The sequence below is a fragment of the Aythya marila genome (assembly GCF_965140915.1).
Source record: "Aythya marila genome assembly, chromosome: 1".
NCBI classification, from domain to species: Eukaryota; Metazoa; Chordata; class Aves; order Anseriformes; family Anatidae; genus Aythya; species Aythya marila.
In genome coordinates this window covers 103,558,661-103,581,895 of record NC_139042.1, presented here as the reverse complement: position 1 = coordinate 103,581,895, position 23,235 = coordinate 103,558,661, and the positions used below count along the sequence as shown (strand labels likewise).

General features: G+C 44.5%; 1 protein-coding gene across 9 annotated transcripts in view; it reads left to right on the top strand.

Moving 5' to 3' along the window:
- The window catches only part of TIAM1 (TIAM Rac1 associated GEF 1), a 155,183-nt gene that overhangs the window by 91,067 nt on the left and 40,881 nt on the right, over positions 1-23,235 (top strand). For all 9 annotated transcript variants that reach the window (XM_082770453.1, XM_082770452.1, XM_082770451.1 and 6 more), the window contains 7 exons: positions 3,945-4,169; positions 5,618-5,803; positions 8,212-8,358; positions 10,288-10,362; positions 11,357-11,527; positions 17,318-17,422; positions 21,345-21,426. In XM_082770453.1, the coding sequence (XP_082626579.1) occupies positions 3,945-4,169; positions 5,618-5,803; positions 8,212-8,358; positions 10,288-10,362; positions 11,357-11,527; positions 17,318-17,422; positions 21,345-21,426 (991 nt within the window). The remainder of the gene's footprint in view (positions 1-3,944; positions 4,170-5,617; positions 5,804-8,211; positions 8,359-10,287; positions 10,363-11,356; positions 11,528-17,317; positions 17,423-21,344; positions 21,427-23,235) is intronic.

Here is a 23,235-nt window from a genome sequence, read left to right as displayed (position 1 = left end):
AGGTCGAGCGTTTTACATTGTTGTTTTCTTTTTCTCTCTCTCCTTCATCCCACAGACCAGGGAGGACATCTCAGCTCTGACTCAAATCAGTGGAAAAATCCTGCTGACTCCAGTAGGTCTGGGATTTTCCTCTGGCAGTGCAAGAGGAAGGACACAATAGATTCTGTAAAGGCCGGACAAGAGACCCAACACCACATGTGAATGAATCACTGTCAGATCTGCTGTTTTTATAGCCTGACAGGACCCTGTTTGTATAGATGGTCGGTGCAAAGAAAGAATTGAGAAAAAATCATACATCCGTGTAAAAATTAGGGAATTCTGCATTGTTTGGCAGCGTGGTTATAGACCACACACAGTCCAGGCCAGTTACCATCTAGGAAACAGAACAGTGCCTTAACTGCCATCACATTTCTGTGTCTTGAAAGAGACATATGTTGAAGGTGGGACCTTGGAGAGAGGCTCAGGGGGTTTACATGACCAAGAGGCTTTTTGAGCGTGAGGGGGTGTTTGAAACTCCAGATGTGTTTTTCATTCCTGGTGGCTGTGCAGGATCCAGTTGTTCCTTCTTCATGCAGACATCAGGCAGCGTTGTGCTGATGTTTGACAGCACACTGAATGGGAATGTTGGGTTGGTTTTGTTTTTAAATCAGAAAATAGAAATGTCTGACTTTCGTAGAGTAAGTATGCAGAACTCAGTATCAAAGACCAAGCATTAACTGATGTATTTCACTAAGAACAATTTTTCTTTTTGGTAACTAGATTTTCTTGAGCGATTTTTAGGGGGGGCATTCCACTTTCTTATTGCAAGTTGTCACTAGTCAAGTTGTAATGCTCTTATTTGTAATTGCCAGCCTGTGTTGAGATGATGCCATTTCCTCATCTTTGGATTTAATGTTATTAACTGGAGGGATCCCTTATTTATTCATTTCCATTTCCAGTGACTGTGAATGTAAAATTTCTTGCCTTCTTTAAGTAGAATTTCTCTGTTGTAGGATACACCCTCCCGACATCACCCCACTGCATCCCAGACCAAATCTTTAAAATTACTCAACAGATCCTCTCAGCTGTCTTAAACAAGAGGCTAGATTCTTGAACTAGTGTAAAATAAAAATCCTTGCTGACTCAGGAGGTGATGCTAGCTTATGTATCAAAGAGAATGACTATCTGATTGCACACTGATTTTTTTTTTAATTGTTTTTTCATTTTGTGGACTTGCTTCTCTGCTGCCTCAGTCTGATTCTTCCTTACCCAAGAGTAGAATCCTTCATTGTCCCTTTTTACTTCCTGCCTTTCTTGGAGAGGGTGAATGTTTTTTGCCATCTGGAGAGCTTCACCTAGGAAGTAAGCATGGTGTTTATGCTCTCAGTATGTATTGGAAATGCCATCAAACACCACCTCCTCCTGGTCTACTAATACAAGTTGTAAATTTTTTTCCTTGCTGTTTTCCAAGGAAAAACCGTAATTGTCATAAAAGTAATGCCGGTAGATGCAAAATAGTGAAAATGTCACATTCAGTACCTTTCTTTTGTGGCAACAGACAGCCTTCTTATTCATTAAAATCCCCGTGTCATTATGTCACGGGTAGATTTTTACATAGTTTTGTGGGAAAGAGCAAAAACGAACCTTTTCAAATGAAAAGCAATAATATAGATTGCCTTGTGGAATTTTTTTCTTGATGAGTCTGCTCTGTCGTGAAACCCATGCAACTCTAATGAAGCAGAAGCAGAAGAGAAAGAAGGGATGAATTTGGGGAGATCAGCCATAGTGGTGGAAATAAAGTGTGAGCGACGGTGCTGTAGGGCTTGCTCCGCTGTGCACGGAGCAGCCAAGGCATGTGTGACTGTTCAGCAGTGTTATTAACTACTAATGTCATACCCGTACATCCCCACAGGGCTGTAGTAGTGGTTGTGTTGAAGAGGCACCCCAGACTTGAACAAGACTCTTTCAGTTCTGTGCAGACTGTATAGTTCGGGAGAAAAATAGGGTTACTTTATGATGCGTACAGATATTGGACATCTTGTAACAAGCCTTCCCACTGCATTGCACCTAGAGACATCACATACCTCCTACACTATTATTCCTTGCTCAGTCAGTTCTCATCATGCCTACACAAATCCATTACTTGCAGATGTCACATGTATTTTCCAGGAGCTCGAGCAACTTGTGACACCACATACTTGTGTATCAGATGTTTGCAGCTTGTTGATGTGGTCTGTTCCGTTGAGAAGCAGTGATTCCCCTTGCTTACTCATCTGCCAGAAGGGTCTTCAGCTCCTAAAATCCTTTCCAGATCCTTCTTTTTCCCTCCCCCAAGGAAGCCCAGATGAAAACTAATCTAACATACAGATAATATTTGAAAATAAAATAAAAATATGACCTCTTGCTGTTATGATTGTGCCAGGAGCTAACAAAACATACCATCTCATTACAACTCCAGTAGCACCCTCTCCTCTAGGAGGGGCTAAGTTTCACCGTCTGACTGTAGGCAAAGTATAATCCATTCTGCAAATATTTCTCTAATTTCAGCTGAAACTCCTCGGCAAGGAGGGCTCAGTATGTCTTCAGCATTGGCAGTAAGACCTTGTAAGCCTCCATCTATAAATGAGTCCTGTTAGTAGTACTACCTGGGCAGGAAGCCTGCCCAATTTAAGCAACATTCTTTGTATGGTGCCAACAGAAGACAAGAAAAACAGGAGTAGAAGAGCAGACTTTCTGGTATAGACCCTGTCTTCTGCTTAGGACTCCTAATCTGAGTGAAGGAAGGCACTGTCCTTCTCGGACAGGTGTGCTTCACCTACTTTGTCCCACAGAAGTCTGGGGAACATCATCCCGATTTCTGGTCTGGACATAAGTGATTTCCAGAGCTGTGCTTCCGTGGGAGTCTCTCCTTGGCTTCAGGAAGGCACAGCCTTTGCCGTTAATTGTGACTGCAAGGAGAGCTGTGAGGATGACCTTCTTCATCTATGCTAGCAACTGGAGGAGTCATACTGTGCTGCCTATTTATAGAGCAGGTATCATCAGAAAGTTTAATTAGAACAAGGTGGTTTGGCACCTTGCTACTTCTGCAGCCATGAGCCAAGTACTGGTATGATTACTGCGAAAAGCTGACTCTCAGAGCAAGTCTGCTGCAACCCTGAGTTGGCTGTAAATTTTGTTTTACAATGCACTGTAAAAAGGACTGAGGTTTAGCAAGAAGGCTGAGAAGATTTATGCTTTATTTTGAAAGTCTGGAAAAGGAATGCTTTGAAGTATTTTTCTTTCTGTGTCAAAAGCCTCTAATCAGAATATCGCTCTTCCAGAAAAACTTAATGGTGTCCCATGCCCCAGCCTAAGAGCTCCCCTTTCCCAAACTATCATGCACATGCTTGGGAAGGGACAGTGCCAGAGCCATAAAAATTATGACGAACTCGACTTTAATAATAATAGGGTCATCTTCAGAGAGCTTTGGGATCTTCAGAAGGGGAAAGCTTCTCTGTCTGAATCATAATAAAGTCGGTAACAGATATCACGGTCAGGTTTTATGCCATTAATTTATTATTAACCATTGCATGCCAGATAAGCTCTCCGTACTGTGAAGAGCACATAGACTGCAGCATTTTCTGCTTTAAGGAACTGAGAGTTTAGAAGATGTAATTAAATGATGAGCTACAAGTTCTGGCAACACTGCATTGAACAAGGAAAGTAATTCCTAAGAACTTGCTGGAAAACACTGTACAGCTGCAAGATGCAGATCTAGGTGTAATTCTGAGTGCTGAGTGCCTGGTGCTAGGCTAAACACGGCCTGTTCAAGAATGAAGGTCTTTTATTACTTCTCTCGTAAGTGGATTTAAGGCTTTCATTCTTAAGATCAAAGGGAAAGGGAACTCCTCGGAATTGCGTTTGTTAATCTCCAATCAGTTGCAAAGAGGATCTTGACTTCTTTTCCCCTCTTCCCTTCTCTTCAGACCTCTAGCCAGACGGAGCTCGAGAACTGGATCACCGCGATCCATTCCGCCTGTGCAACTGCAGTGGCAAGGCAGCATCACAAAGAGGACACCGTCAAGCTCCTGAAAACGGAGATAAAGAAGCTGGAGCAGAAGATCGATATGGATGAGAAGATGAAGAAAATGGGTGAAATGCAGCTGTCCTCAGTGACGGACTCCAAGAAGAAGAAGACCATACTGGATCAAGTAATCTTGCTTGCTTATGGGAAATGCCCCAAATGTTTAGGGCCAGCAAATGTTTAGGGCCTTCTTCAGATTAGCAGCACATCTGTCTGCTCACTCTCTGCCCCACGTGTGTGCTGGCAGAGCTCCCCTGAGCAGACAGGACGTGTGTGGGCAGGATGGTGGTGCCAGCTGCCCTAGCCACACCGTTTCTCCAAACAACGTGTGCTAAGGTACAGCAGAGGAAACAAACAACAAAACCAGGGATTTGGCCAGCTGTGCAGAGGTTGAGTGAGGGCTTTGGGGAGTAAAGAGGCTACCACACGTCAGAATGTTGTTGGGAACAACTGGTCATAGACCAGCAAGTGCTGCAGTTGGCATTATCTTCAGCGTGGAAGAGGCTGGCTCTTCCAGGGGCAGATGGGATGAAGAAGCCATCCCTGCTTTCTGCTCCTTGTCAGGGTCTGCGCTGGCCTCGTGGCTGCAGCGCTCGCTGCCCCTTGGGACCGGTCTCTCTGACTTCAAGTGGACAGCGTAGTTGTGTTTGAGAAGCAGAGAGCCTAGAGCAGATGTCTCTCCCACTGTTGCAGCGGCACCTTATTTTAGGAAACTAACATATGGTGCCTGCTTCATTAGTTTGTAGCTCTTTTACCACGGCTGCCAAATGTGCCTGTAATGCAAACTATAGGGAGCGGCCAGGGCCCTGACGCGCTAAGCTGAAGAGATTTTGTACGGCCTAGACGCCCGTGAGAGAGGGGGGAGATGCTTGCCACCGCTCACAGGGCTCCTCTCAAAAGCTGTCAGTCACAGCGAGAGGGCAAAGCGGTCTCTCGTTTTACATAACGGAGTTTTTCTAAACACTTTGAAACTGTTTCCGATCAGCAATTTGAATTATTTAAATAAGTCCTCACACAGACTGATTACAGTGCTCTTCCACTGATAAGATTAATTATTCCCAGTGTACTGCACTTTTTCAAGTATAGCCAGCTCCGTTGATGCTTACAGCAGTGCTGCTGCTGCAGCTGCTGGTTTGGGGTGCTCTGTTGGTGGAATTGGGTGTTTCTGGGTCTTTTTGTTTCTCAGCTGCCGTTGATGCATGAAAGGACCCTTAGGACTGCTCAGAAGAGAATCGTGGAATACGAAGAAAATTAAATATGGAATTTTAATCCTATTAATTAGCATTGTATCAAAGGGGCAGTTGTCCTAGGAGAAGATTTTTGCCTTGAACATAAAAAAATTGTTTAACATCTAATGAAAACTTTTAAAAAAATATTTTTATCCTTCTGGGGATTGGGAGGGTAGGGGAGAGTGAGAAAGAAGGTGAATCAAAGTTTCTTTAATTTGAAAATGAGATCACCACTGGTAAAAAAAAAGATATATTGCTGGGAACAGTAGACTTTTTTCAAGATATTTACAACTGTGTTCTTCCTTCTCTCCATTTCTGCATCTCACTCAATCTTTGCTGTATGCAGATTTTCGTTTGGGAACAGAATCTCGAGCAGTTCCAGATGGATCTATTTCGGTACCGCTGTTACTTGGCTAGTCTCCAAGGAGGGGAGCTCCCAAACCCTAAAAGACTGCTTGCTTTTGCCAGCCGTCCGACTAAAGTTGCAATGGGCCGTCTTGGAATCTTTTCAGTCTCTTCGTTCCACGCCCTGGTAAGTCTGAGCAGAGGCCAGGGGTCATCTTTGCCAACCTGCAGGTGGTTTCACGTGCCCGGTACAAAGATGGAGTTGACAAACAGCAGTCTGTGCCTGTGGGGTGAGCCCTGGGTAGGAACTAACAGGCAGGTACTTGCAAGCCATGGCCTTATGAAAGTGGAAGAACTGTGTTTCTCCTAAATGGATGATTTTGATTTCACCTCTGCAATATAAACATGCTTTCTAGAAACAGCTCCTCCTGTCACAAGAGTGAGCTCATCTCTAATGTTCACATTCATGGGCTTGATCCAAAAACCCTGTGAGGTCAATGGGAGTCTTCCTGAGGCTCTCAGCATGCCTTGGCTTAGCCTGTCTCGGGCATGGCTTGCTTTCTACCATATGGATGAAGCTACTGACCAATTAGTCTAATATCCTGTCTCCAGTGATCAGCACCTGATGCTCCACAAGGGAGGGGAAATGTTCTTCTCCGTTATTTATGGTATGACAAATAATGTTGAAAATGGTTGTTTAAATCATGTAACAACCCAGCTTTGAGAAATACGGGGAAATGTATTGCGCAGTGGTGAGTTTTTAATGAATTTAAATTATGTTCCTGTAGTTTCGGCTTGGGCTCCTGGAGCTTCACAGAAATAGCTGAGCTCCACTGTTGTCTTGTAGATGTCAGCTGTACCCTTCAATTGAATCCAGAGCTGTAATTCAGTCAGGGGCGTTTTATTCTTTTATATATGAAAAGATTAGCGTCATCATCTTGATAATTGCTAGTGGATTTATGTATTTTTTTTTAAGTGGCGGGCTGTAATTTACATTTGTGCTTGTTTTTTTGCATCTAGCAAAGCACTGAGTGTTAGCCTGAAAAACAGTCTGCCTCTTCATGCTGGTGTCTCTTGAGAGCCAAGCGAGAAAAAACGTTTTGAATGTGTCGTGTTGGAAAAGACACGTGCTTTCTTTACTTGCAGCAAGCTCTCGTGTCCCCTTTTGCCCTCGATAGCGCGGATTTGGTGCAGCGAAGTCTCAGGCTCCAGCTGGATGCTGCATGCTGATAGCACGGCATCCCCAGCTCGCCTGAAGATACTCTTCAGTGCATTAGCCAAGGATGTGCTCAGTCTTCCTGGTGCCTCTGCACAACGTCCCTGGTACAGCTAAGAAACCTCTCATGAGGAGAAATGGGGAAATGGGGAAGCTCGCAGTTGTGTTTGAGTTCTCCTTTTCCTTGATTTCTCAACGTTCCTGAGCAAGGCTCACCATTACTCATCCGGTGACAGTTCCCTGGATACCTGGGCTAGCCTTCTGTTATTCCCAACTTTACACGTTTTTTTTTGTGTCTTCTGCACCCAAACAACCAGTTCTTCAGCTCCTTAGCTTGGGGCATCACTCAGAGGTTTGGCTGTTCCAGCTGGGGCTGCCAAATGACAGTCGCATTTCGGTAGTTTCGGGTGTGGGAATCGAGTACAAAGGCGTTCCAGGAAGCGCAGGGCCAAGTCTGCAGGGTGGGTCTGCCTGTCTGTCTGTCTGTCTAGCTTCGCCTTTTGCTCCGTTCATACCTGCCATCGCTCTTAACACTCCCTTTTTCACAAGAGAGGAGCTCACTGTCCTGATCCCACCTCTGGATGGGAAATCTGCTTCAACTTTGGCCTAAACGCTTCACCTCTGAGTAATGTAGCAGTCATTTCTACCAGAGCTTCCTTATTTGGGAAACAGCTCCCCAAATATTTGGTGTCAGTGAAGGCAAACGGCTTTCCCCTCTGAAGGGGCTGCCACAGGCCAGTTTTCAAGTACCCAGGCAGTTAACACTGCTCTAATCCAAAGGGGCATTTCAGCTCCCTTTTCTTCCTGTGTTTTGCCCACTCTTCCCACAGTTGGGTATCGGTGAGGAAATGCAGGTTTTAAATACCCTGAGCTATTTGCAGACCTTTATCAGGCCTTGTAAAAGTAGTGAGTCAGTTCCAGGATGCCCAGAGTGCTTTCACAGGAAAGGGCAAGGAGAAAGACCAAGCTTTTTGGAAGCAGCAGATAAGTTTTGAAATCTCAGGTTTTGTGTGTCCAGCTCTGAAACCTCATTATAAAATAAAGTTAAAAAACAAACAAACAGAAAAAAACAAACACTTTTACTGGTGCTGAGGCTTTGCTCTGTGCTGAGTAGGCTGCTTTGAAATACCTCATATTAAATGCCAAGAAACACGCGGTGCTCTCCCTTTTAATTTTTAATTCTTGATGTTGGAAGAAAAGAGTTATGTTGCAGGGAGAAGGAAGTAGCCTGGCAGCATCAAGCTAGTCCCCGTTGTGCGTTGCTACGTTATTGCTACAGCGTTTGCCTTTTTTTAAGGCTATTCCAATGTTAGCTTATGTAAGGGATGGTGCTGTGGGATGCTGCAACCTTTGATTTGCAAACCATGTGGCATTGACAGGTGGCGGCTCGCACCGGGGAGTCTGGAGTGAGGAGACGGACGCAGGCCATGTCCAGATCTGCCAGTAAGAGGAGAAGCAGGTTTTCTTCTCTCTGGGGGCTGGATACTACCTCGAAGAAAAAGCAAGGGAGGCCGAGCATCAATCAGGTAAGCACGTAGAAGTTTTGAGGTGTTAGTTTCAAGGCTGACTTGTTAGCATGCATTATAGTTCATGCAGAGAATCACTTCCATCAAGCACACACACAGCCAACCTTCAACTTGCTTAATCTTCCACGGTGTGGAGTCGTCACATTCCACATCCTCTTCAAAAATCAGTGACGGTAATTACAGATAAGTATACAGCAGCTCCTGTTCAAACGAGCTTTGGATTTATACCTTTTTTTTGCTGACTGGGTTGCGTTACTCCTGTTGCATTTCTGTTGCTTCAGCTTTTGCCGTTCTCTTAAACTCAGGAGTAACAAGGCAACAGTATAAACCAGACAGCTTTGGAAGGAAAAAAAAAAAAAGTGGAGACTTGTTTGTTTCTTTAAGTCCAAAATAGGAGTTTGTAGAATATTTTAAATGTAGCTGAGTTTGGGGAAAACTTTGTAAAGCAACAAACCCCCTTGTATTTAGTAGGGACAGTCACTGTTTTGCTTTGAATTTTTAAAAAGCTAAAGGTGAAAGGTTTCCACCCAGTCACTCCCCAGATATTTCTCTAGAAAATGTGTTTCAGTGTGCTAGGAAGGTACTTCCCTGTTATTCTTTCCAAACATCTCTAATTACAGCTTTCAGTTTTTGAGAGCCATACCTCATCTAATTGCAGGAAATGTTGCCTTTTCTTTGTCTTCTTTCACTTTTTTTTGGGGGGGGGAATGCTCGGGACCTGTTTTGTTCCGTGCCCTGTGATTACTCCTTCCTTCTTTTAAAGCACCAGTGGGTGTTTGTTTTGTTTAGCAGAGATTAATGCTGTAAAATTGTTGAGCTTGTTTTGAGCGAGACATTAAAAGTTCAACTAATATGTAATGCCTGAGCAAAAGCTGTGGGCTTCACCGGGAAGTACCAGATGCCTCTGTGAGCACATTCTCAATTCTTCGCGCTGGTGCTGAGGCATCCCTCTTGCTTTGTGCTTAATTTCCCCACATCAAGCACAATCTCTTGTCCTGAGCTAGGGTCCTTCCTGTGCTGTGTCTTCACTCTGTGACACTTTTTTTTTTCCTTCCAGCGGGGATAAATGCATTCATGCTTCCTGTCCCTGCCCCCAGCCTCAGCCCCCTAACTCCTCCAGTACTCCCAGGCATGAAAAGGGATTTTGTTCCAGGTTAACGAAAAGTCATGCCGGAGAGAGTCAAACAAAAAGTGAAGTTTTGAGAAAGCAGTGGAATGCCTAAATATAAAGTCTGAATGCTTTTCGCCTGCGCTTGCGCAGTAGTGTGCAATTATTCCCAAAGCTGAGGCTGTAAACTGTAAATTCTCTAAGTGAGGTGACCTGTTTCTGCTTCGTTTGAGGTACAGTATAGTTCACAGTCAAAACCAGCAACTTGATCATAAACCTGTGGTGACGTAGAGCTGTAAAATTTAACTTCTGAGCTGTAAGCTTAAGTATCTGCTGTAGCAAAAACCTTATTGTTCTCCCCTACGCTCAGCTGCAGCTAATTTAGAGCTGTGCAAAGGGCAAGCTGGGTTTTGCAGGTGTGCCTCGTTGGGTGCCTGCCTGGTACAGTCCCGTGCAGTCCCCCACCCTGTTCCAGATGGGGAAACTGAACACAAAAGGAGATAAAATCTGTCCAGCCCTGCATAGTAAGCCAGTGACAGACCACTAAGCACAATCGACATCTCATCTTTCAGTGTGGTGCCCAGCAACCAGCCTACAGTGCGCTCCCCATCCTTTTTAACAAGCTGGTATTTTCCTTTTTTTTTCTGTTTTTGAGATGAATGCTTACATTTTTGGGGTTGATTTCCATGCTGGGTATCGGGTACATTGTTTGCCCCCAACCCTTATGATGCAGTGGTTCAATCAAGTCAGGCCTTAGTCTTGTCCTGCAGATGGTGCAGGGGTTTGTTCGCGTTTTAAAACAGAGTTGCTCTGTTCCTCAGGTGTTTGGTGAAGGAGTTGATTCAGTAAAGAAATCCCTCGAAGGAATCTTTGACGACACGGTCCCAGATGGCAAGGTAAACGCAGCAGCATTGGTTCTGGGATGTAAGAGGGAACATGGAGCCCTGGGAAGGGAAGGGAAGGGAGAGGGATCCTCTGTGTGTTGTAGGGCAGTCTGAGCTGATTTCCCATGGTCAAGCATTCACTGTGCTTGGCATCATGAGCACAGAGAGGGGTGCCAGGCCCAGAGGAGTGTTGGTGTTGCACACCAGGGAGGTGCCTTCCCACAGGAGGACCAGACTCCGCTGGCTCTGGGAAATAGCTTATTATGGTGACCATATGGGATTTTCATAATTTAGGGTTATTGCAACTATGAAGCACAGAGTTTTCTGGTTTGTTTTCTCGTGCTTCTGTGAGCTTCTGCGTTTGTAGAAACAATTACAACTGCTTTCTCTTTCCCCAGAGAAAGCCAACTATAAAACAGCATTAAGACAGTGCTAAGGGGCACATTCTTCATGTAGTGAATATGGATTTAGCTGCATGAGCCCACTTGAAGCAAATAGCAATTCTGCAGCTTCATCACTTCATGGAGATTTATAGCTTGTAGTATAACACGGATGTAGAAAAGACAGGAAAATCAAAATAAATGCTAAGATTTGCTGCTTTGCCATTGCTAGGCACAGGACATGCAGCACCTACATCAGTTTTGTTGGCCTTGGATTGGTTTACTAGGAGATAAAGTGCAAAGTTTTAATTTTAAAGCTCTTTTTATCATTATTATTTTTTGTTGCATTCCTAGCATTCCCAGTAGCCATAGGGTGAAATCCCAGGATACACACTTTGCACCAGCTTAGCTGTGTGGGTGGCACGGGAAGGCAGACTTTATACTGCTCAGGTAAAACTGCAAAGTTTGCCAGTCCAGACAAGCCTTCGATCTAGGTTTATGAATAAAATGTCTTCACTTACAGGAGGGCTTTTTTTATGCAGCATGTAATGTTCCTTGCACTTGTAACTGATGCAGAAGGAGATCTTACTTGGCTCTTTTAGTCATAATGGATTTTGTCTGTTTAGAGGGAAAAAGAAGTGGCGCTGAGCAGTGTCCATCAGCACAATCCCGACTGTGATATTTGGGTTCACGAGTATTTCACGCCGTCTTGGTTCTGCCTGCCCAACAACCAGCCTGCCCTGACAGTCATCCGCCCTGGGGACACCACGCGAGATGTGCTGGAAATGATTTGCAAGGTAAAGGCCGCCAGCCTGCCCTGGAGCAGGGCAGAATGCCTACAACCCTACAACCCTGAGCGCTTTGACTTGAGTCCTTTTGGTTAAGCCTTACAGTGACTTTCTCCCCTGCTTGAGTATGTTAGATGAGAAATGTGAATTACACCGAATTTTTCTGTAAAATCACGCCAACACCACATAGGACAAACACAGTTGGGTGTGAGGAGAGGAAGGCAGGTTGATTTTTGGCCTTTGCACTCCAGGCACTGTGCGTGAGTCTCTGAAGTGCCTTCACGCCCTGCCCCACTGGTGCTGCTGCCTCTCACCCACCCACCCACCCTCTCTCCCTTCACCAGAGGCCAAGCTGTGCACAGGACCCTTCTCCTTTCTCTTTCCCCCAGCATCCCAGCCCCTGTCCCCCATCCTGCTTCCTTTTGCTGGAGTCATGCAGTTGCCCCATGCTCTCTCGACCATCCCAGTGCCCCCAACTCCACCAGCCCCTCCATAACGTCTTTCCTCCGCCACCAGACAAGCAGGCTGATCTCTCCCAGGCCACCCTGTTCCCAGGTGCTGTTCTTCCTTCCCTCCTTCCCCATTCTGCTTCCCCTCTCTGCTCGGTGTGAGGGAGGAAGGCACAGAGAAGCAGCAGTGCCAGGAGTGGGAGAAGGTGCCGGTGTTCGCTGTCTGCATTGCGGAGACAGACTCACCTCGTGTAGGTGGTGGGAGGGGAGCGAGAAGAAAGCTTTTATCTGCAGAAAAAACACCTGGATTTCTTTGCGAGATGAAATATCAGACGTTAGGCCATTAAAAACAGCTACGTCTCAGCAGAGAAGTTTAAAGCTTTGACAAATTAAATACAAGCTTTCAGTTCTGGCATCCACATAATGTCTGTTTTCCACTACCCAGCTGACTGCAAACTAGACCCAACTCGTGTCACGTGCTGCTCTGAAAAGTGAGTCCTCTTTTGTACAACAACAACAGCACGAGAAAAGAAAACATTTATTGCTGTTAGGAGCCCAACTTTGGGGACTTCTAGAACATGTTGCATGTGCTTCCAAAGAGAGGGAAGGTGAGAGCAAGGCGTTTGTTTGGAGTAATTATACAGTGTGCTTATCTCTCCGCCAGGTGCACTATTAAAGGCTGCTGCAGCTCGTGAAAGCTCTTCATTGTATTCAGGGAAAGCTGACATTTTTGGAGAGAGACATAATAGGGAAGCTGGATGACACATTATTAGTAATGATTTATTTTTAGGGCTTATATTTTCCTTTGGGTAAGGGTGATTAACTCGGGGGCCACATCCTTAGCTGGAGTAAATTGGTGGAGCTCCATCGGTTTCGGTATCGACCGGCTGAGGATCTGGTCTCTCACTGTGTTTCGGTCGTAGTGGGTGGTGGTGTGTAGGGAGATGGGGAGGTGGGTGAGTGTTTGCTTTTTTAAACAGCTATTATCTGTTTCTTTCCTTTTCTGTAAGAGCTTTCAGTCTGGAAAACACTGATGGATGCCTTCTTTTCTATCACTTTTAATAATCGATCTCTTTCTTCTGTCTCTTGCATTCAGCTCATTTTCCCCCCTTTAATATCTGATCCACATCATTTCACATCAGTTTGCCATCTGCCATCTGAGAACCAGTCAAGTTCTGGTACAGTAAACATTTCAAGATCTACATTTCATATAAAACCTCTTCATGTTTGTAGATGTGCTTAAATCTATCTGTGCTATTAAACTGAGCTTGATTATTCTGTTGGAGAACATTAAGTGCACTCAAGTCATTGTAGAAAATGTGTTCTTATACTAACATTGCTGCTTGTTATTATACAGCGAGTTAGGTTTTGGAGGCTGCTTTGTGACACTTTTATGATTCAAGATTGGTGGGAGGAGAGTCTAAAGCATATTTTGAAGTGGTTTCTCGAATATTTCTCCTAAGATTTAACTAATAGCATCTCTCGGAAGGCAAAAAATCAGTATAGATGCATTAAGTTGTTTCCATTGGATAATAGCTATCGGTGTGAGCGTGTGTGTACAAATTACTAAAATTTGCATAAGGCTATGTCTTAAAACTGAGTAGAAGCACGTACAGTGCATATGGATGTAGGCAGGAGCAGTATGGAGAGAATAACACCAGAAACTGAGCATAGCAGACCACGTGGCATTTCATCTTCTGCCTGAACTGTATAAAAAGTGAGAAGCAAAAGAGCTGCTGTTTTCCCACTGTTACCGAAATAGACGGCGTGAGGGGCAAGAGGCAGATTTCCTCGTGCTCTTTGGATCTGTGCTAAAAGTCTCCAGGCAGCGACTTAAGCCTGATGCTCTGCGGGCTTGCTTTGACTGGGAGCTGATGTGTTCCAGCAGAAAAGGCTCGGGCCACACAGGTGCAAAGCTGGAATAATGCGCCGGGCTCACCAGCGTGTTTCCACGATGCTGTAACTTCAGTCCTAAGTCCCTCCCACACCAAGCTGAAAAAATACAGCCTTTCTTGTACGTCCCTGTCCAGACAGGAGTCAAGCAGTGGGATGAATCCAGCTGCCTTGGATGTGTCTACGGTCGGGCTGAATGGTCCTCAGGAGGTGCCTGTCCCCACTTTAACTGGCGGGGAGCTGAAGTGGGTGACTAGCTCAGGCTGTGTGCCGTCCTGCTACGCCACTCGGAGCCTGTTGAACTGTTTCACACCCCAGCCTGTAAATTCTGCTTCAAGAGCACACTGGCTGAGCTGTCAGGTTAGGCTTTAAATTGGGTTACTTGCTTAATTTAGTCCAGACATAGCCAGACTTATTAGGAGAGAAATAAATAAACCAAGCAGCTTCTTTGTACTGCTAAAAGGTGTTTTGGGTGGTCTTGAAAGGGTATGGATATCACTAAAGCTGCACTGTTTCTGCTCCCACCTTCCCACATATGGATGCAGCTAGACCAGCAACAGGAAAAAAAGTGGGAGAAAAGTATGGCTTTTAGGGCAGACTGGCTGTTTCCTCTTCAAGAGGACCCTATCCTTTCACTTCAGTAGACAATTGTGCCTCTATTTGAAAATTACTAATGTCAGATTTCGCTGCAGACAAGGCCTTGCTGCAGCTGTACAATTTTTAATCACCTAAATGTTCTGGCTCATGTGCTGCAGCATCACAGCTTTAATGAGGATGACTCCCGTTTTCTGGCACAGATGGGGCCGCAGTGCAGTGGATGCAGTGCAGTGAATGCAGTGGATGCAGCAATATCCACCATGGCCAGTGGTGTTTCCTGGAAGAAATGAGTGGCTCAAAAGCTACGTGAGGTTTATCCAGTGGCCTCTTTCGGCAGTGCCCTGCTCTGGGTAGCTCGGAGCTTCCATGCAGCATCTGTCATCTTGTGTTTAGCTCCCTCCTACTCTCTAAAACGTCCTGCACAATTTTCTCCCGAGCAAATCTCCCTGCAGGACCGACAGGCGTGAGATCAGAGGCATCAGCATCCGTCCCTGCGCCTGATGCAGGTGTCAAAGCCAGCAGGAGCCCTTTCAAGGACTGCTGGGAAGTGTAGGTGAAGCCACTCGCCTGCGGGGACGGCTCCTCTGTTAGGATGGTATCAGGGCAGGGGCTGAACAGCACGGGGCAGGTAGATGTGAGCACAACCTGCCCCACCAGTGCAGCTGAGGCTGCTCCCAGCCTGCAGCATCTTGTGTCCGAGTGCCTTGAGGCCCCGAGCTGGATCCACTGATGTCCCTCTACAACAGGCTGTGATCTCTGCTGGCCTCCCGACTAGCCCTCAGGCACCCCGAGAAATGTCTCTGATGTCCTCTGCTATGGGAAGGCATTCAGAGGTCTGTTTGGAAGCAATAAAACACACAGCTGTGGATGGGGGCTCTCACCGAACCCCGGGCTATGCTAAATTACACTTAATTACACAGCGTAAGTCTGGCTGACCTGGCATTTGCTGGGTGGCTTTCACTTGGCCATACCTGGAGCTGTATGAAATGCAGAAGACATGAGAGATCTTCAGCACAGGAGACCACAAGAAGATTCAATTCAGTGGCAGGAGCAGGCTGTTAGGTTGCCTGGTTAATTTTTCTGCTAGTATGGGTTTTCCACATACCGTTTTTTCCCCACTAATTGCTTCAAATGGCTCAAGTGTTTCACAAACTTTCAGTGAGACTCATCATGGGCTTTTTCCTCCAGTCTTCAGATGTGCTATCTGTGTTTTTATGTCTCCTCCCTGTTTTTGTTTAATTCATGTGCACGATGCTCTTCAGTTTGTGTCTAGGGATCTTAAATTAATCTGACCAGAAACGGAACTAGGATTCCTATGGAGAATTTCTGAACAATTACAACCAATTCTGCTTCCCAGGAATTCCTGGGGTGTTCATATATATGTGCATGTAGGAGACAAAACTAGGAAAAATGGTCATTAAACAATGAGCAGGGCTGGCCAAATGTTTACCAAAAAAGAAAAAGGGGGGAGATGCTGAGGCTCTCCCACATGCAGTTCCTTTATTTTGGCTTTTGATAGATTTCGGATTCCTTATTTAATGAACTAGGCATTTGTCCAGATTGCAGGGGTTTATCTCATTTCAGGTACTCAGTTTCATGTAAGAATAATTTGGTTTTTGAATCAGACATACCGGGATGCAGCAATACGTAGGGTGCAGCAATAGACCTGCCTTTTATTTTTGCATCGGTGGCTATTTTTTGTTCATTGCCTAATCCAGATGTTCAAAAATGGTCGCTGTTCCCCGAATACTTGCTGAAGAGTTTGCTCAGTCAGGGCGTGCTCTTCTCTGCAGGTCACTCGGTGTGCATTACTCATCATCCGGGCTGTCTCATCAGTCAGCTGAGTCTCGGTGTATCATCAGCTTGGCTTCAACCGGATAAGCGAGCCTTTAAAAAACACGAGGGCAACACCTAACAAATAGGGAACGGTGACATTTGTGCACGAATTTTCAGACGAGATGTTGTTTTTAGTGCAACCTTGGAGATTTGGGTAATTTGCTAATCCGAGATGAAAAGGCAGATGTATCAAAGCATGGAATAATAATGGGAGTTCAGAGGTGGCAGTGAGCTAAATTTACCTGCTCTATCTGTGAATCACTTCTGGATTTTTCATCAGCTTTAGTCAACAGTTTATGAACTTTGCAAGTAACTCCTGAATGACGTTCTTTGTGTTTATCACCCTTCTGAACGTGTTTGATTACACACTGCATTAACCGCTGCTTCAATTGAGCTTATTAATCGTGCTGAGGAAAGGTCGTTAACATCTCCCAGACCAAATGCCATATCCTCAGCTAATTATAACTAATTCATTCAAATGGTGTGACCTGTTTCCACTGGGAGGTAACCCAGTACACAACTCCCGGCTTCTTTTAGCCTCTTAAAGCCAGCGTGTCCTGGGTTGTTTTGAATTTAAAGAACGTACAGATTTTTTTATATAACCTTGCTTGAAATTTACTACACCATATATACTTGCTAAATTATGAAGATGCTAAAAAACAAGCAGAAAAATTTTTCCTTTTAAACTCACTGTGTGTACAAAAGGTCTGCTCCCAGTCTTCTGCTTTAATAGCGTTTGCTTATTCCTGAGACAGAGCAGAATTGTGAAATAAGCAGAAGCAAAGAGGCTGCTTAGAGTAGTAGCACTGTCCTTGACGTCTTGAGCAGGTTAAATGAGCACTTGCTTTTGGGTAAGAGGAGAAGGTTTGGATTCTTGTTCGAGTTAGGAGATCACGGTCCTCTTATGACAGATGGTGCTGGAGCACCTCCACCTTTTTCTCTCTGAATGTCATGCCGTTTTCTGAGTATAGATAATTTGAGCCATTGCTCTTGTCTTACAAAGCTTCTTCTCCATTTCTGACAGACTCACCAGCTGGATCACTCCGCTCACTACCTGCGTCTGAAATTCCTGATTGAAAACCAGATTCAGTTTTACGTACCAAAGCCAGAAGAGGATATCTATGAATTGGTAATGCTACCCCTTGAGCAAAATTACATGACACTGTGTAGGACACTATTAATTAGTGTTTGTAATAAGCAGTTATGCTTTTTAACTTGCAATTACAGCGCTATGAAGGCCATAGCAAATTGGCCTGCAGTAAAGTAATCTCTCCAGACGTTTCATCTAGTGGAGAGAGTTGGTGTTTTGCTTATGTGTGTGTGCGTGCATGGCTCTGTGTGGAAGGGAGAGAAGGAAGAACCATTGGTAATGGGCGAGGGTTACTGTATCGTACATTTAAGCTTAATATCTCTCAAGGCTGCCTTTTCCTCTTGTTCTTATTTTCCTCGTTTATTTTCAAGACATACTGTTGAGGCCTGAATACAACTTCTTCAGATCGCTTTGATTTTTTAAGGGAGGGAGGAAAAGCAAAAGTTTTTTTTTTTCCCTTTTTTTTTTCTGAATGGGAAGGTAAATGTTGAACTTAAAAAGCTCTGGAGTTATGTGTGAGAATATACGTTCCTAATTGCTTCATTGGGATGTTTTCATATCATGAATCTCAAAAGCAGACTTCAAAGGAATTTTGAAATCAGAGATGAAAAAAAAAAGACCAAACAGAATTAGTGTCGTGCTTTAACACTATGATTTTACACATGCATGCTCTAACGCGTTTTAAAGTCCTTTTTATTGGTGGCTGTTTTATTTTATAAAAAGTAGAACTTTCCCAGTTATGAATGCTTTTGTTCATTTACTAAAGAACTGGGATTTGCCATTACCACTGTTTAAAAAAAAGTGTTACTGAGAAAGTACTAAACTGGGAGGTGAAACATAGCTGGGAGTGGTGATTAAAACCCAGAGAAGACAGCTTGTGGCTTTCATTGCCTGGAAGGGCTTTGGGGAGTTGCCTTATGTTGATGGGATATAGGATTGACATGGTCATCACTTGCTGTTTATTCTGAAAAACTGAAATCACAACACAACTCCACAGTCTGTAGGACTAATGACATGCTGAAAGGTTATAGTGTAGGTAGGATCATACCTTAAATCAATATGCATTTGTATGTGTGCTTGTGTGTGCATGTATGCTTGTTTCATGAGAAAATCGGAGTTACTTTTATTCAAGTGTTAAATGAAATTATTCTCTTGCAGCATGATGAAACTAATGACCCTATTTTTGTGGTCTCCTGAAAAGCTCTTTATAATAGTTTTGCCATAATAATACCTTGCTAGAGCTATCTTCCACCTACTAAAATGCTTTTACAATACATTACTGCAGAAAAGGTAAACATAATTTCTTCTGATGGTATTCCTTTTTCTTGCAGCACATAGAAGATGCATTTAAATAAGAAATGGAGATTAAATGTCCATATTCCATTCCTCTTTAAAACATTAACGGTGATGCTTTGTGTTCTGACGTAGTCTTTCAAAAATTCACGAGTGTGGTTTATTACGTGTTAAAAATGTTACTGAGGGCTTGGAGACGGATATTTAGCATTAGGTGCTGCACCAGGCAGTTGTATTTTTAAGCACCTTTTATTGTAAACTAAGCGTTGGAATGTTTTGACTGAAGCGTGACATGCCAGACTTGGGTTCCTACGTTGGGTAGGATTTAGTTGTTGCTTTCAGATGAAAGCAGGAGACTGGAGACCTCTCTGGACATCTCACCAGTGAAGGCATTGGGGCTGCAGTGAAAAGTAGCCCTGGGAAAGGATGCTGGGACAAGACCAAAAGTGTAGAGGAAAAAGGAGCAAGCAGGTGACAAGCTTGAGAAAATTCAGGTAATGATAGATCCCCAAAAGCTGCTTTAAGAAACACCAGGAGGAACAGAGGGACTGAAGTGGATCAAGGGGACAGTGTTGTCAGGAGGCAATCCTGAATCCCAGAATCACAGAATCATCTAGGTTGGAAGAGACCTCCAAGATCACCCATTCCAACCTCTGACCTAACACTAACCTGTCTTCCACTAACCCACATCACTAAGCTCTACATCTAAACGTCTCTTAAAGACCTCCAGGGCTGGTGACTCAACCACTTCCCTGGGCAGCCTATTAGCAAACCCCCTTGGATGCTCCTGGTATTGCTATTAAACCCCTCCGAGCAGAGCTCCCACAAACTTGCAGTATCAGCAGCACGAGCATCCACAGCCCAAATGTGCTGCCTGCCTTTGGGGTTGGGATGGTGGCTCCATGGGGCACAGAAATGCTGCTGTCAGCTCAGTGCTGCTGCCTGGTCTGGCTGTGGTCTGGGCAGCTCCACAGCAGCCTGTGGGTCCCAGGTATTTGCCTCCTTTTCCATGGGGATTCTTCTCAGGGTGAAGGCAGTGAGCAGTTCCCCTGTCCCTGTGCCCTGGATCCCTCACTGGCCATCCTTGTTTCAAGTCTTGCATGCTCATCCAGATAGCTTTCTCATTGAGATAACTGCAGGGTTCAGACAGTTTTTGTTCTGAAAACACTGCAGTTTTCACTCCTTTTTTTTTTTCTTTTTTTTTTTTTTTTCTTTTTTTTTTTTTTCTTTCTACTTTTAAAAAAGTCTTTACTGAAATCTGGCTGAGATTTTGTGAATGTCATTTGACTCATTTTCAAGTGCGGAATAATATGTTCCCATATTTGAAAGCCACATTTTAAAAGCAACGCTAGCATGGCATCCTCATTGAATTTTACATTTTATCTTGCTATATAAAACCATTTAAGTGGGTATACAACTGTTCTGTAGCGCATAATATTTGCATTAAACAGATGTATAAGTGTTGGTAGAAGCAGGAGATAAAATTATGTATTTATTAAAGGAACCCTTTACTAATGAGTTACTTTTCTTTTTTAAAGAAGTGGATTAAACGCTTTGGTCCAAACACTAATGTACGGTTTTAAAATGTTAACTTAATTATTGTGAATTGCTTTTTGACACAGTCACACCAACATTTTAAACAAAATCTTTACCTTTGAACTCTCATTCACCTGTGGGTATGATTTTTTCCAAAGATGAAAGGCTGGTTTATTAGCAAAGTCCCACCCAGCCTGTGCTGTGGCAAAAAATAGCTTCAAACCTGTGCTGAGACTGAGGTTTTCAGAATGGCTTTGAGAAAGTCAGGGCTGACTCCCAGAGATGTCAGTTCAGAGTCTCCAAATGTCTGGAAAAATGGGATTTCCCTGTCTGAGACCGTGTGACAGGCCCCGGTACCAGCTCATGTGTTAGGAGTTGAGAGGTAGGACTGTGATATAACAGTAAGTAAGGCAAGGCACAAGGACCTAAGTGATTTAAAAGCATGATTCCTCTTACCTTACCCTGTGCTCTCTGAGGGAGGGGTACAGAGTGCAGGGGTGCAGCTGAGGCCTTGCTTGGCATGAGAATTGCGAGCGGGTGCTCAGGCTTCTGAGTTGCCACCCAGAGGTGTGAATTTGTGCCGGTCTCCCAGGAAGGATGCTAATGACAATTTCAAAGACTCGGGAGCTTTTGTCGGCACAAATAAACATAAAAGTGCTAAAGGTGAAATTTCATGCTGAAAAAAGAGCTGCATATAAAGTCTGTAGCAAATTAAGGAATGTATTTAAGCAGCAAAATCCCTACCTGTGACTTTAATACTACAAAATCATTCAATTCCTGCAAGGTCTTACTCTAAGTAATATAAACACTTAATGATAAATGATGACTTCCCACTAAATACAAGAGTAGGCATCGAAGCTCTTTTTCTTGTGTGAGAGAGTGGAATGGATGTGTCCTTGCTTTTATGTTGGCTTCCTCCTCTTTAATTATTTTCTTAACAGTAAGGCGTAGTGACACTGCTCATACGTTTCATGCATGTGGAGAAAAATTTTCCAATAGGTAATGATCACAGTCTATGTCTCCATCCTGTAATTATGAAAGAAGTCTGTTCAAAATTATCGCAATTAATGTGTCTTCCCACAGTAAAGCATTTTTATGTTTTTTTTTTCTTTTCTTTTTTTCTTCTATTCAGCTTTACAAAGAAATAGAAATCTGTCAGAAAATTACGCAGCACATTCAAATAGAGAAGTCTGATGCATCCTCTGATATTTATGGTAAGTTTCTCTCCTCAATTTGTTTTTATCTTCCTACCAAGTCAATTCTAGTGTAAGTAACTGCTTGCTATTGATTGCTATACCCGAAAGGCCTGTTAACAAAGTAAGGAAAGCACATCCCATTCCTGTGCCATCCACAGAAAGCTGGCTCCCCTGCCCTGAAGCAGGATAGTTTTATTGTAATGCACTCAGCACTGTTTTTCCCGGTGCTCAGGCTGTGGGATATGCGGCTCTTTGATGAGAGCTACAGTGGCAGAAAGGACAAATGTTTGCTTGTTTTTCTCGTCCCTCAAAGCACCACACACAGAGGTTGTGGGACTGAGCGCTGGCAGCACGTGGCATCCTTTGCTGCTTGTCACATCCCACGTGAATTCCTGCCTTGCTGTGCTCGTGGGGGCCCTGCAGCAGAGCTGGGTTTGGCAGAGGGCTGCTGATGCAGCTTGGGGCTGCCAGTGGGGTCTCCCCCTCCTCACCCCATCCTCTCCCAGTCTCCCCGAGGCAGCACCAGGCATGGTGGCAGGGATGCAGACAGAAGAATTGCTGCAAGTGGGAGGCTTCATGAGCTCTGCAGCTGGGCAGCTGTTGCAGGAGGAGCTCCTTGTCCCCTTTCCCTGCCTGCTGCAGGTCTGTAAGGTGGGTCCCTATCCTGCCCAGCTGTTCCTGAGGCTGGGGGAGCTTGGCCCCAAGCACACCCAGTTCTCAAGGAGCCCCTTTTGGACTCCTGGAGCCAAAATCCACCACATCTTACAGAGATCTGCATGTAAAATGGGGGAACTCCTCCCTGTGTGATTTCAGCAAAATTCCCAGTCTTTCCGTGGGGGTGGTTGTGTTATCTTTTGAGTATATTTGAAGCTGTAAACCTCCAGCCTGGCGAGGTTGCCCTTTGGTCTAGCAATTACAGTTTCTGTAGTGTTTTTTAACATTATTTGTGCAACCCACCCTGCGGGAAGCCAATCTGCATCTTTTTACTGTTTATCTAAATATTCTGTTTTAATGACTAGAATAATTCTGAATTCCCGAACTGCTTATTATACAGCTGCAGGCCATCCAAACAGAGAGCACTGCTACAAAGCAGTAGTACTGACTGTGGGTTGAATACTGAAGGCCTGAGAAAGAAATCAGAACTAGCACAGCAATGGCCCTAGGTTCAGTAATTATGCTAGGGCTGAAAGGACTGCAAGAATTAGGGGTATTGTGGCATTTCCTGTTTCTTTCTTTCTCTTTTTTTCCTTTCTCTTTTTTTTAAGTGATGGGAGAGACAACGAAATGCACTGTCATGCCCTGTGAAAGGGGATCAGCTGCGCGATACGCGGGGTGTATCTGTTCAGTGGCTCTGACCCTGCAGAGGGCGAATGCTGAATGCGCCCAAAAAAGCTGACTTCGCTCTCATTGAAAGGAAACAGCAAACCTTGCTTTGACTTTAAACAACAGCAGAATTTCTGTAGTCTGTGTGTGCCTCAAAAACAGTACCATGTGGTCATAGAGTGACAAGCGTGTGCTGAAATCCTCCCCTGAGGGGGAACAGAGGAGAGGTGACGGAGCTGTGCTGACCCTCTCTTGGTGCTGGGCTTCGTTCTGAAATTCTTTCCAGTCCTGTCTGTTAAGTACATTTATGTACTCTCAGTCTCTTTATGGGATGAGCGTTGCCAGCACATACTCTTACAATCCAGAGAGCAAGCTGAAGCCCATACACGAGCTATGGCAGCATGAAGATCAGAGCTGTCTGGTTTCCGCGCAGATTCTTTTTAACGGGGTTGCTCGAGGGCTCTCGCTACTGGTTTTGTTTTGAAAGATGTCTAAATCAATAAC